This window comes from Peromyscus leucopus, chromosome 4, assembly GCF_004664715.2.
Source record: "Peromyscus leucopus breed LL Stock chromosome 4, UCI_PerLeu_2.1, whole genome shotgun sequence".
Classification (NCBI taxonomy): Eukaryota; Metazoa; Chordata; class Mammalia; order Rodentia; family Cricetidae; genus Peromyscus; species Peromyscus leucopus.
In genome coordinates this window covers 46,868,297-46,881,596 of record NC_051066.1, presented here as the reverse complement: position 1 = coordinate 46,881,596, position 13,300 = coordinate 46,868,297, and the positions used below count along the sequence as shown (strand labels likewise).

Genomic DNA, 13,300 nt, shown 5'->3' with positions numbered 1-13,300 from the left:
TGATTTTTTTTAATAGCCTTTTAATGGCACTCTATACTATTTTCAGAAGTTGAGCAATTGATTCATGCTGAAATGATTATTTCTATCTGTCCAGGTTTTGCTCTAAAAGAAGACAACAGTGTATCTTAGTACATATTAGATACCATTTCCAAGTACTGGGCTGCTCTCAAAGGTCTAATTCTGTATTACATCTTATTTGGGTTAGAGAAAATGAGGCATGGATTTTTTTTTAATTTAATACTTACTTAAAATAAATGCACACTGTCCAACACACCATGCACAGACATTTCCTCTGCACATCATTCTAATGCTGCAGGTGTCTACCAAGAAGGGAGTCTTCTTTGCTTTCAACTAACAAACTGGTAATGAATTGTAGAGCTGACATTTTCATTTGCTTTTGTTTTCAGAGTGGTGCTGATTTGAGGAGCTTATTGATAACCTTTTTCTACCCTCTAAAACTGGCCCATGAAATGTCTGCTCCCTGACCCTCTCACCACATCCAGCAGGCGAAGAGCAAAGGTAATACCACCTTAATCTCAGTGTAATGGATGAGGAGGACAGTTCTAAACACATCATCATTCTATGGTAAGTCTCCTGAAGCAGACCTTTAAAAGTCACAGGTGGGGCAGACTCACAGGGGCACACTGTGGCCTGCCATCATCCAGCTCTGTGACTGGGCAGGAGGACTGCCTTCCCAGTCAGTGTCCTCAAAGACTGTGTGCTAACAGGCTGCCCACCAGCACATGATGCTGTTGGGAGGCAGTGGCACTTTTAGCAGGTAAGGCTCAGTGGGAGGAAGTTAAATCTTTGGAGCTCTGCCTTTGATGGGGATGTCAGGATGCTGGCCTCTCTTTTTTCCTTCCTGATTTGCTTCCAAGACACTATGAGGAAAACCATTTCTTCTTCAGTTTGTGCCCATCATGATGGACTAATTCTTCACAGGCCCGAAAGCCATAGGCTAGAAACTTCTCTAATCAGGAGCCAAAACTGGCCTTTCCTTTTTTAGGTTGATTTATCTCAGAGCTTTCGTTATAGTAAAGAAAAGCTGACTGACACACATAGTTCAAGCCTGTCATGTAACGGGTCATGGTCATAGTCATGTTATTCCCCTCTCTGGTCCTCTCACTGTCCATGGAATGCCAAGAGGCTGAAACTAAACAAAACAGGGACTTCTGCCACTGTCCTAAATCTAGCCATCCATGTGTTTCTGAGACTTGTGGAGGCACCGGGTACATCCCACTATCCAGCAGCCCGCTATAGACAGCCCATGCTGGGACACAGAAGGTAGCATCCAATGCCACCAGTTTGAGCAAAACCATCAGCAAAATGATAAATGCAAGCATATTGCATGCTGAGGGATAAGTCTCTCGGTGTCTCTGAGTGGCCTCATTACCTGCCCCTGCTCAATGGGAAAAAGCAAGAAGATACTTGGCCTGGGAGCATTAGCACATGGCTCAGGTCACAGCCTGGCTCCTCCTTATTATTCCCAGCTTCCCTGGCTGCCTTGGGTGCACCTGAGGCCCTGTGTTTACCATCCCACCTCATCAGGAAGAACAGTGACTCATACGCAGCCTCCTGCTTGCCCAGTAGCACAAGAAACAGACCCTTGATGAGCCTTGAAGAAGTCCTGAAGGTTTCAGTTCTCTTTGTCTGAACACGGAGATGTTTGGAGTGGGGTGGGATGTACAGAAAAGGGGATGAGTGAAAGGAGAGACCTCTTGGTCACTGTGTTCCCACGATGAAGTTATAGCGAGCAACAGAGCTCTTACAGAGCTGAAGATGAATACAGACTCGGGAAACAAAGCCGTTCCTGAGCAAAGCATCAGTGTTATGCAGCTTTGTGGCAAGATAAAAATCCTAATCTTCTCGGGGTGGGGGTGAACGATAGGTGGTTAATGAAACCTGAAAGATGATGGGAGAATGTACATATGATTTAATATACCAACTAACGTCTCCAAGATGGTTCATAAACATCAAAACCCCTTGCACTGCTAGATTGTGAGGAAGGCAGCTGATGTGACAGAAATATTGAGACCAGCTTCCTGCAGATTATCACGCTTGGGTATAATAATGAATTCTCCATCCACGGTTGCCATGACAACCAGTACATATTGTCCCATTCTCAGGCTTTCCCGGGTCCAAGAAGACTGAGGTGAAGGGAAAGTGGCTCCTGGGCTTCTTTAAGGGGTCCACATGTGACCTCATGCTCCCGTATCATCATTCTGATGACCACAGGCACGGAGGTGTGAGCTAGTTCAGATGGGCAGGGTCCGCAACAAATCAGGGTGGGCCCTGGGAGAATGAAGGGAGTGACCTGTCCTGTTCTCCTTGTTCTCTTCAGTCTCGTGGGGAGTATGATGTAGGCACTCGGTGTTCTGCACCAGGTGACATTCATTGCCATTAATAAAGGGGAGAAGAAGGACAGTTGTGCATACATTATGTTCTCTTTGGGTCCCCTCTGATGTCCCTAGGAATGTCTACTGTCCCCTCCTCCCTGGCACCTTTCACTAGGAATTGCCCCCCCCCCCACACACACACACACTGCAGGAGACTGCCTTCCTGGACTCACTCTCCTCGGAGGGCAGAGATACAGCTGAGGACAACTATGGACAGGCTCCTGGCTGTCCATTTCCCTGAGAACTAGCTAAGGCTGTGATCACAATCTCACTGCTGTTTAATGTCTCCTTGCCCTGTGGCCCTTCCTCACTTCCTCCTTTCTCTCTCAGCTAATCTTTTATGAGGACTCACTAATAAACCTTCCACGGGGCTATACTGTTAGAACACGAATTTCTGTGAAATGTTTCCACTTTATAAAACACAATAGCGTTTTCCAACTGGATTCCTAGATTCACTCTGTGTTAGAAGAAAAGAGGATTACGGTTTTTTGTTTTCTGGGTTTTTTGTTTGTTTGTTTTGTTTGTTTTGTTTTGTTTTGTTTTGTTTTGTTTTGTTTTCTTTTGAGACAGGGTTTCTCTGTGTAGCTTTGGAGCCTTTCCTGGAACTCACTTTGTAGAGTAGGCTGGCCTCAAACTCACAGAGATTCACCTGCCTCTATCTCCCAAGTGCTGGGATTAAAGGTATGCACCACCACCGCCCCGCTGAGGATTGCGTTTTTAAAACCAGGAAAAGAAGAAACCTCACCCACACACCTTGCTGTTCGTATTGCGATGTCTCACATCCGTTCCGGTACTACAGTGTCTCAGATCTGTTCGGGTGTCTGGTGCACAGGAGAGACCTACCCCTCCAATGCACACCTGTAAACAGGCTGGTCAACAAAGCACCTACTCGCCCCCAGCATTCGGCATATGCAACAGGAGTCTCTTACCTCCAGGACCAGCCACAGCTGTCCTCCCACACAATGGTCTACTTTGTAAAACATCCCATAAAACTTCACAACATTGGGATGATTAGGAAGAAACTGCAGAATTTTGTATTCAGCCTCAATCTCCTCATCCATATCCTAAAGGGGTTTAAAAAAAAGGGGGGGGGATGTAATTGGTTTAGACTGGTATGTAAGGAAAGATGCAGAAAGGACTTTGTACTCAAGTCATCAAGTAACAAAGCATGTTGATTATGGGTTTGAGTCTTTTTGAAACATGATCTCACTATGTAGCCCAGGATGACCTCAAACTCACTGTGCATCCCATGTGGACCTCCAATTCAAACCCCCCCCAAGGCCTGTACCTCCCAAGGGCTGGAGTTACAAGTGTGCACCACCATACTAGACTACTATATATTAATGTCACCATTGTCAGATATTAAAAATACCCAAGAGCTATACTGACCCCAATTCCAACCTTTTGGCTATTGTAAGCAATAACATTTCTTTATAATATTTTTCATGAATTATATTATTCTAAATAGCTTTTTATTGAAAAATGAAGAATTTTCAAAGATTGAAGGGGCCCACACAAGATACAACTTCCCTGTGCAGCCCAGCGCAGAGCGTGGTGACCTCGGTGCTTTGAAAGAAAATGTCACCTCAGATGATTGAATATCATGAGGCAGGTTCATTTTGTGACTTACAGGAAGAACAGGAAGTGAAATATAGCATTTTCCCCCAAAAGAACAATGTTTAACAGCCCAAGACACTAAAGCCAAAACAGAAAAAAAAAAAAAAAACAGGCAAGAAACCAAAGTCCAGGGAAGCTTTGTTTTTGTTTTGTTTTATTAGTTTGTTTTCTGTTTTTTTGAGACAGAGTATCTCTATGTAGCCCTGGCTGACCTGGAACTTGCTTTGTAGACCAGGCTGGCCTCTCTGCCTGCCTCTGTGCGCCCCCAACCCTCAACCCACCTCTCCTACCCCCTATTCTCTCATGCCCTCTTGTGCTGGGATTAAAGGCATCCTCCACCATGCCCAGCAAGGCCAGGAAAAATTTTAATTCCAAACCATGTCTTTTCTTTCATAGGCGCTAACAAACCAGGATTCATTTTGAGATTTCCTGACAGCGTTCATGAAAATTATCCCTAACTCGGAAAAAGAAATCACAAACTCAATGTGCCCAAAAGACCAGATGGCGGTTACAAGTCCCTCCATTACTCACACTGACGGGGTCCAGGATCTTCACAGCTGCCAGACTCCCATCTCTCTTGTTGGATACCTTGTAGACCTTGCCATAAGTGCCTTTGCCAATGGTCTCTATGATCTCCCAGGTGTCCATGGGGTCTGGGAGGGATTCCAGTCCAAGCATCATGGGGTTATAGCGAAATAATCCATACAGGTGTTTCCTGTGGAGAAACTGTATCAGGAGCAGTGGATCACAGGATCAAAGGGCCTGAATGGTAGCCTTGTTACTTCTTTTCTGTTTCCTCCTGTGTTTTCAAGGAAGAAAAGAATCAAAGTATCCATAGGAAATGGTAGTAGACGCCGGAGTGGAGAAGTAGCAGGACTCCGACATGTGCTAAAAACACCAGTGTAAAAGACGATTTAGGCACTGTGAGAGAAAGAAGAGGTTAGAAGGGAGGCACCGCCATGTTTGAGCATCTGTCCTGCTAGTGTCCAGAGGTGGCTGCTGTCAAGGAAAGCAGCTGAAAGACGGCAAGTCCAAATGCGTGTCCCCACTTACAGCAAACTTGACCAGGGTTCCCGGGCAGTCGCTGGAAATGAGTCCACACACTCTGTGTGCAAGGTCAAGGTGCACATGCCAGACGCTGGTCTGTGCACAGGACCCACTGACCAGCCGTAGGGTCCTTTAAAGAGGAGCCAAGCCCATGCCCCATCCACACAGCAGTCACCTCACATGCAAATCCCACCAAGCTGCTGCTGACTGGAGCTGCAGGCTCACTGCCTTGGTTCAAGGATGCAGATGTTCGAGTTCAAGTTCAGTAAGGCAAACTCCACATCTGATGCTGTGAGAAAGTCCACTCTGGATCAGGGGCCCTCAGGCTGGGAGGAGTCTTAACCTAGGTTTGCTTCTAGACCCCACAAAAGTGACCCAGGTTCCACCAGCAAGAGCCATGGCACCAAATCCCCGCCCCCAGACTTTAGCCTTGTGGTGAGCGTTCCAGTTTGCACTTCTCTTTTCTAGATAATTCTCCCAAAGGAAAGCCCTGTGACTTGGCACAAGAATTATTTTTTTTTCCTTTTGCCCTGCCTAACTAGGAACATTTCAAAAATATTAAAGCTGAGCTCGGTGACATTATGGAATATATTCCTATATTCCAGAACTCAGGAGGCAAAGGGAGAAGAACCACCATATTGAGTTCAGTCCTGAGCTACATAGTGAGTTCCAGGCCAGTGTCCCTTTCCCTCAGGTAGGTGTGTGTGTGTGTGTGTGTGTGTGTGTGTGTGTGTGTGTGTGTGTGTGTGTGTGTGTGCAGGACAAAGAACTGTCTCTGGATAGAGAGGAGACAGATGTGGCCCATAGGTAAATGGTGGTTTATAAAGGTAAATGAGGAAACCCCTGTGTTAGGATAAGGTGCCTAATTTTAATTGGGCATGTTAATTAGGTGAGCCAAAGGGGGCTTCTGATTGCTGGACTTCAATACTTTGATAGCTGGACTTTGATAGTCAGCCTCAGGAGGAGGAAGTGACCAAATAAGGGAGTAGACCTTGGTGGCTAGCTTTAGGAATGTGATCTAATGGTTTTCAGCAAGGCAGAGGGAATAGGGGAGAAGGGCAAGGCCTGCCAGAGCCATGCCTGCCATGCTCGGGACAGACAGAGTCCCTTCACCCATCATGGAGGATTGAATTCCAGCTTAAACCTTAGACAAAACCAACTCTTCCTTTTGTCCTTCGGGTATTTTGTCATATCACTGAGAAGAGTAACTAAAGCGAAAACCATGACCAAAAACCCACAGGAAACCAAATCCAAGTCCTGTTCTGCGGTGTGCCTGCAGCTGCCCACCCCGCCAAGCCACAAGTCCAGCCCGTAGAGCAAGTCCCTCTCCTCTCAAGGTCTGGAGGAGTCCAACCTCTCCTCCCACCCAGCACTTCAAAAGTCACTCTTCTTCACTATCTGTTCACCTCATTTGGGGTACCTCCACACCTTTTCTGTTGTTAGTTACTAAATATTTCTAAATTACTCGCATTTCCCTCCTGGACATTTTTAAAAGATACTTAGTAGCCATTCCCCAAATGCAGGAAACAGTACCACTCAGCGCATATCAAAGTGAACCAATTATAGTAGAAGCAAAAGAGAATTATTCAAGCCCAGCCAGGTGCCGCTGCTGTCCCTGGGCTCCAGGGCAACAGTGATCTTTCGTGATCTGGCAATCATCCAGGGATAGATGGGAGTTCAAGACTGGAGCAGAATTTCTTTGCTACCATCAGAAGAACTGAAGGAGAATTGGTTATCAAAGGAGTAACTTTGCTGTGATATGACTCGCTGTCCTTTGCTTTGAGACTCCTGTGTTGCTGTTCTTGTCACTATGACACAGAGAGGCTTATGGCTCAGGTGACACAGTCCGTTGTGGCAGAGAAGGTATGGTGGTAGGGACAGGACCAGCTCGGTCCGCAGGAATATAAAGCACTAGGTCACAAGGCAAGCAGTAGACGGGAACCAGATGACTGGGGCTCGGAACACAGTGGGCTGTGACCCTGCCTGTGATCCACTCCCTCCACCTAGGCCCATCTGCTAAAGCCCCACATGTTCCTCCAAAGAGCACCACGGGCTGGTGACCAAGTAGGGGGATGTTCCACATTCAAGCCACTCCAACAGCTCCCAAGCCCCCTGCCCTGACAGCGCTCTCCAGCTAGGCTTCCACATGAGCAAGAAATGAGACAAGCTGGGCTTGGCCAGACAGACAGCCTGAGGAGATGCCTAGACCACAGCCCATCAGCCATTTGTCTTCCACATTTAGAGCACTCTTTTCCCACTTCAATTAACCTAATCTAGGACCTCTCACAGACATGAGCAGGGATTTGTCTCCTAGGTGAGTCAGGACCCTGATAAGTTGCCAATCGGTGTGAAGATCATAGATAACTGATTCCATGTACCGGGTCCTGCACTGAATACAAAGGAGACCGTGGGCTGAGCACCAGCGCTCAGCTCTCTCTGTTGCCTGACTGCAAGTATAATGTGACCGGCTGCCTCACCTCCTGCTGCTGTGGCTGCCATGCCGGGGTGCACTGTACCCACCCACTCTGACCAAAATCAGCCCTCCCTTAAGTGGCTTTGTCAAGTGTTTTTCACAGCAGAAGACAAGTAACTAGTACCTGGCCTTACCATTGTGACAACGACCTCTGTACCCCATTGGCAGAAATGCCTGTGCTGGGCTGAGCTCTGGACTCATCAGCACTCTGAACAAACTGCTAGAACTATCCTGCCACACCCCCCAGCCAGTGGGAGACTCTGCTAGAGCCACAGCTCTTAAGCCTCAGTCTCTCCACCTGCCCCACAGAGTGGCCGCAGCTGCCCCACGTCTTGTTCCCACTTCATTCACAGGACAGCTGCTTGGTGTGGAGGATGACAGGGTGCAGAGAGCGTGGAGAGCGTCGCCAGAGCGCAGCGGGATCCACCTCAGACCCAACAGGGCTTAGAAAACACTTCCCACTTTGTACTTCACTTTGGGCCACGAACCAAGTGAGTTTTGCTCTGACCGGTTATTAATCTCAGACCTGAGTAGAATTCCAGGTCTGGATGATGCTATCAGAGACTGTGGCAGAGAGAGTGTAACAGGTCCCCAGAACTTAGCACAGCCGATGCCATGATAGAGGCAGCGTTCTGACCTTAAGACCCAGCACGAGGGCCCCAACACCTGTCAAAATGGGAACAAAGACCTAACCCATCAACGGCCTAGTCCATAGTTCCAGGAAGGTCCCTAAATGTCCTAACTTCACCCGTTGGCTTCTGTAGCTCTGCCTCTTGCTAACTGAAATGTTGACAGCCAGGATGTGGTTTTTGTGCTTAAAAGACAAAGAGCTGTAAGGCTGCATGATTCAGGCAAATTCCTCATGCAGCAATAAAGAGTTTCTTTTTGGCTTCAAGAGTGTCCATGTAGTGGTCTTGGGTGGGCTTTCCTCCCAACAGGAGAGGACCGTGGAGACCATCAGATCTGTGAGGGATGCTGAGGTGGACACTGAAAAGAAGCTCTGCAGCTCAGGCAGAAGAGGAGGGAGAAGATGCAGAGAGTCATCCTCTGGAGCCCTGTGGGGTGACCAGCCACCCTGTGGGACTGCCTCCGTCTTACCACCGGAAGTTCTGCAGTTTGGGATGATCTCAGAGCAAGCTCAGTTGTCACACTAGCTTCTGGAGCCTTCCGAGGACATGGGCATTAATAACCAGAGCATCGGCAGAAAACCACCTATTGAACTCATCACCTCACCCCCACCACAGCTGAACTCTGGCACCCTCTCTAATATTTTGAAATCTCAACCCTCAGTACCCCAAGACGTGACTCTGGGGAGGCAGAGGTTTTACACAGATAATTAAGGGGGAATGAGATCATAGTGGGGTGTGACGAATGCATTATGACTTGTCTCTGTACAAGACCAGTCAGTAGATTAAGGATCAGATACAATCTCCACCCAGTTTCCAGAACACCAGTACACAGTTAAATTCTCATCTATACCACATTCTGGGAACAAAATTCTCATCCTCCCCCATATCCCTGTGGTATCTGACCCCTTCCTCTACCAGGAATAGCCAAGTCAGTAGCAAGGCAAAGGATCTTCCCTCAGAGAGGCATTTCTGTTCAGAAAGTAAGAGCAATGAAGAGAGTAACTCAGAATGAACACTCTCCTACCTGCCCACAAATCATCAACCTAATGTCTAAGAAACACAGACTTCTCATTACCTAAGCCCCTGTCTAGACAGACGGACATCATTTAGTAAAAGACTTCACTAACAAAATACTTCCCTAACCTTGGAAATTCAAAACAATGTGCGCGCGCACACACACACACACACACACACACACACACACACACACACACACACACTGCGCCAGCTTCCTTTTTTTCCCTCTATAAAACAAACTCCTGAAAGGCAGAACTGTATATCTGGCATTTGAGACAACGCCCCCTACCCTGCCCCCCCCCCACAATTATGGCTTACTATTTTGTAAGATTTTCATTGTGGCATTCATTCATTGTGGTATTTCATATTTTCATACAAATATGTATTGTGCTTTGAGCAGATCTCCTCTTCTCCACTCTGCTTAGTCCCATTTTCCTCACAGACAATTATACTTCCATTTTCATGTCCTATGTACACACGTTATTTTATTTATCTACATAAAATCCAGCGTGACAGTTAATCTTGGTCATCAGCTAGACACACTGGGTCAACTGGAAAATCGTCTCCATCAGATTAGCCTGTGGTCACATTTTTTGGATTGCTAATTGATAGTTGGTGTAGGAGGGCCCAGCCCACTACTGTGGGCATACAGCCCCTAGGCAGCTGGGCCTGGACTGTATACGAAAGATAGCTGAATAGGAGCCTAGCAAGCCAATAAGCAGCATTTCTCCACGGTGGTTTCTGCTTCAAGCTCCTGCCTTGATTTCCTGTCTTGGCTCTCCTCGGTGATGAATCGTTAACCTGTAAGATGAAACAAAGCCTTTCCCTCTCCAAGCTGCTTTTGCTCAGTTTTTCTCACCACAGCCAGAAGTCAAACTAGAGCATGCAGTAAATGAGAAAAATAAAGATATTGGTCTTTTTTTAGTTGCTTCACTTTGTATGGTTATCTCCAGTTGCATCCATTTTCTTTATGCAAACCACATTCCTTTATTCTTTGTAAGTGAAAAATTTTACTGTGTATACACACATTTTCTTTATTCATTCCTTTGTTTTGGACATGAAGATTGGTCTCATAACTTAGCTACTGAACAATGCTGCAAAAACCATCCCTGAGTAAGTGTCTCTGTGACATGTTGACTTAGAGTCCATGGGTAAGTACCCAGGACTGGTGTAGCTGGCTCTCAGGGTAGATCTAGTTTCAGTTTTGTTTTTTAACTTCATACATATTTCCATAGAAGCTGGGTGAGTTTACACTCTTCCCGGTAGTATATGAATTCCCTTTTGTCCACATCCTTGCCAGTCTTTATTGTTTTCCTTTTAAAAATATCTATTACAACTTTATCACAAGGATAAATAAAAATAAAAAGGCTAAAAGTAAATAAAAAAATAACTGACACACACAGAAGTGAAATTAACCAGGCCCAATGTTTAGACATCTTTGTGAAGCTCTCTAGAGCTAGAACAGCCAATCTGAAACAATGGAGCTTCACAGTGGACCTATAAACATTCATTTTCTTTTTCAATGTGTGGGTGGGTGTGGGTGGGTGTAGGCATGGGAATGTGAGAGCAGAGAGCGTCGGATGCCCTGGAACTGGGGTTACAGATGGTTGGGAGTCACCTGACACAGGGGCTGGGCACTGACCTGGGATCCTCTACAGGAGCAGACACAGTGCTCTGGACCACCGAGCCATCATGCCCTGCCATGTTATTTCTTTTCTTCATGGCTGTCATTCCGGCTGGGGGAGATGGAATTTCAGCGTAGTTTTGCATTTATCTGATGACTGGTGAGGTTGAATGGTTTCTTTTTCATGTTCATTGGCCGTTTGTCCTTCTTCTTTGGAGGACTTTAGTTTTCTTAGTTCCGGTATAGTCTAGATATGAATGCTCTGTCGGATGTACAGCCAGCAAAGGATTTTCTTCCATTCTGTAGGCTCTTTATTCAATTCATTGTTCCCTCCACTGGGCGTAGGCTCTTCCATTTCATGAGGTCCCGTTTGTTGGTTGTTGGTCTTACTTCCTGAGCAACTGGAACCCTATACAGAAAGCTTTTCTCTCTTCCTGTATCCTGAAGTGTCCCCCCTTTTCCCCCCAATATTTCAGAGCTTCAGGTCTTACAAGGTCATCGATCCATTTGGAGTTGATTTTTGTGCAGAGTGAGAGATAGGGACCTAGTTTTGTTCCTCTCCATGTGGATACTAGGCTTTCCCAGCACCACTTACTGAAGAAGCTATCTTTTCTCAAACATGTGTTTTTAGTATCTTTCTCAAAAATCAGGTGGCTATAGTTGTCTGGATTTATATTTGCGTCCTTTATTCTAGTCCATTGATCTAAATGTCTGCTTTTGTGCTGGTCCATGCTGGTTTTGGTAATTTGGCTCTGTAGCATAACTTGAAATCCGGTGTGGTGATATCTCCAGCAGTACTCTTGCTCAGAATTTCTTTGGCTATTCAGACACTTTTGTGTTTCCATATGAATTTTAAGATTTTTTTTTCCTACTTTGGTGAAGGGTTGCCTTGGAACTTTGATAAAGATAACATCAGCTCTATAGACTACTTTTGGTAATACAGCCATTTTCTCATGGAGTCTTTTCAGTTTATGAGCATGGGAGGCCATTCCACTTTCTAGTGTGCTCCTCAATCTTGTTCTTCAGTGTTTTCAAGTTTTCATTACAGAAGTCTCTCACTTCCTTGGTTGGGTTTATTCCGCGGTATTTCTTTGTTTTGTTTTGCTTTGGGGGCCATTGCAAGTGTGATTCCTTGATTCAGTTCTCGGCGTGTCTGTTACTAGTATACAGGAAAGTGACTGGTTTCATGTTATTTTATACGCTGCAACTTTGCTGAACATGTGTATCAGATCCAATAGTGTCCAGTAGTGTTTGGAGAGCTTATATAGAGGATGACATCATCTGCAAATGGGGATAATTTGACTTCTTTTCTATTTATTTTCTTTTTATTTCCTTCTCTCCTGTTATTGCTCTAGGTAAGATGTCAAACATTATATTGAAAAGGAGTGGACACCCTTGCCTCCTTCCTGATTTTAGTGAAAATACTGTTTTCCTCATTTAGTATCATATTGACCATAGGTCTGTCATATATCACCTTTATATTTTAAAATAGTTTTTAAGTCCTTGTAGCTTCAGTGCTTTTATCATTATTTTAACATGAATTTTCTCAAAAACGTTTTTGGGGAGGCTGAAGAGATGACTCAGCCGTTAAGAGCACTGGCTGCTCTTCCAGAGGACCCAGGTTCAATTCCCAGCACCCACTTGGCAGCTCACAACTAACTCTAGTCCGAGGGGATCTGGTGCCCTCTCTGGTCTCTGCAGGCACCAGGCACTCAAGCGGTACACAGACATACAGGCAGGCAAAACACCTACAACACAGAAAACAGTGAAGTAAATGCTTTTTAAAACTTTTTTTTAATTTGTTGAGATGATCATGTGATTTCTGTCCTTGAGTCCACTTACATATCATATTACTTATAGATTTGTGTATATTGAACTATCCTTGAGTTTCTGAAATGAAGCCAATTTGGTCACAGTTTATTATATTTTAGACACATTCTTAAATTTCGTGTACAAATATTTTACTGAGAATTTTTGCGTGTATGCTCATAAGGGAGATTGATGGATTGTTTTTCTCATTTGTTTGGTTTTGGTATCAGGGTAATACTGGTTTCATAAAAATAATGTGTAGCATTGCTCCTTTTTTTTTTTTTTTTTTTTTTTTTTTTTTTTTTACATGTGTGAAACAGTTTGGGATTAGTTCTCCTGGTGGCATTCAGCAGTGAATCTGTCTTATCCTGGGATATTTTCAGTCGGTAGATTTTTTTTAATTACTGTTTCAGTCTCATTGGTTGTTAGGAATCTGTTTAAACTATTTATTTTAATTTTGGTAGATTGTATGCAAATTCATTTTTTAAAGTATTTTCTACTATAGTGGGTATAAGTTTTTAAAGTATGTCCTGGTGGCTTTTCTAAATTTTATCATTACCCATTGTAACGTCTCCCTTTGTGTGTGTGTGTGTGGTGAGGGCATGCACAAGAGTGTGCACACATATGTGAAGGCCAGGGGAGGGGGAGGGTAGGTGTCTCACTCCAGTGAAGTAAATGCTTTTTAAAA

General features: G+C 45.1%; 1 protein-coding gene across 1 annotated transcript in view; it reads right to left on the bottom strand.

Moving 5' to 3' along the window:
- The window catches only part of LOC119087849 (myosin-IIIb-like), a 32,700-nt gene extending 27,912 nt beyond the window's left edge, over positions 1-4,788 (bottom strand). The window contains exons 1-2 of the mRNA XM_037204860.1: positions 4,545-4,788; positions 3,326-3,460 (exon numbers count right to left, since the gene is read on the bottom strand). Of these exons, the coding sequence (XP_037060755.1) occupies positions 3,326-3,460; positions 4,545-4,694 (285 nt within the window). The 5' untranslated portion in view covers positions 4,695-4,788. The remainder of the gene's footprint in view (positions 1-3,325; positions 3,461-4,544) is intronic.
- Positions 4,789-13,300: the final 8,512 nt, after the last annotated feature.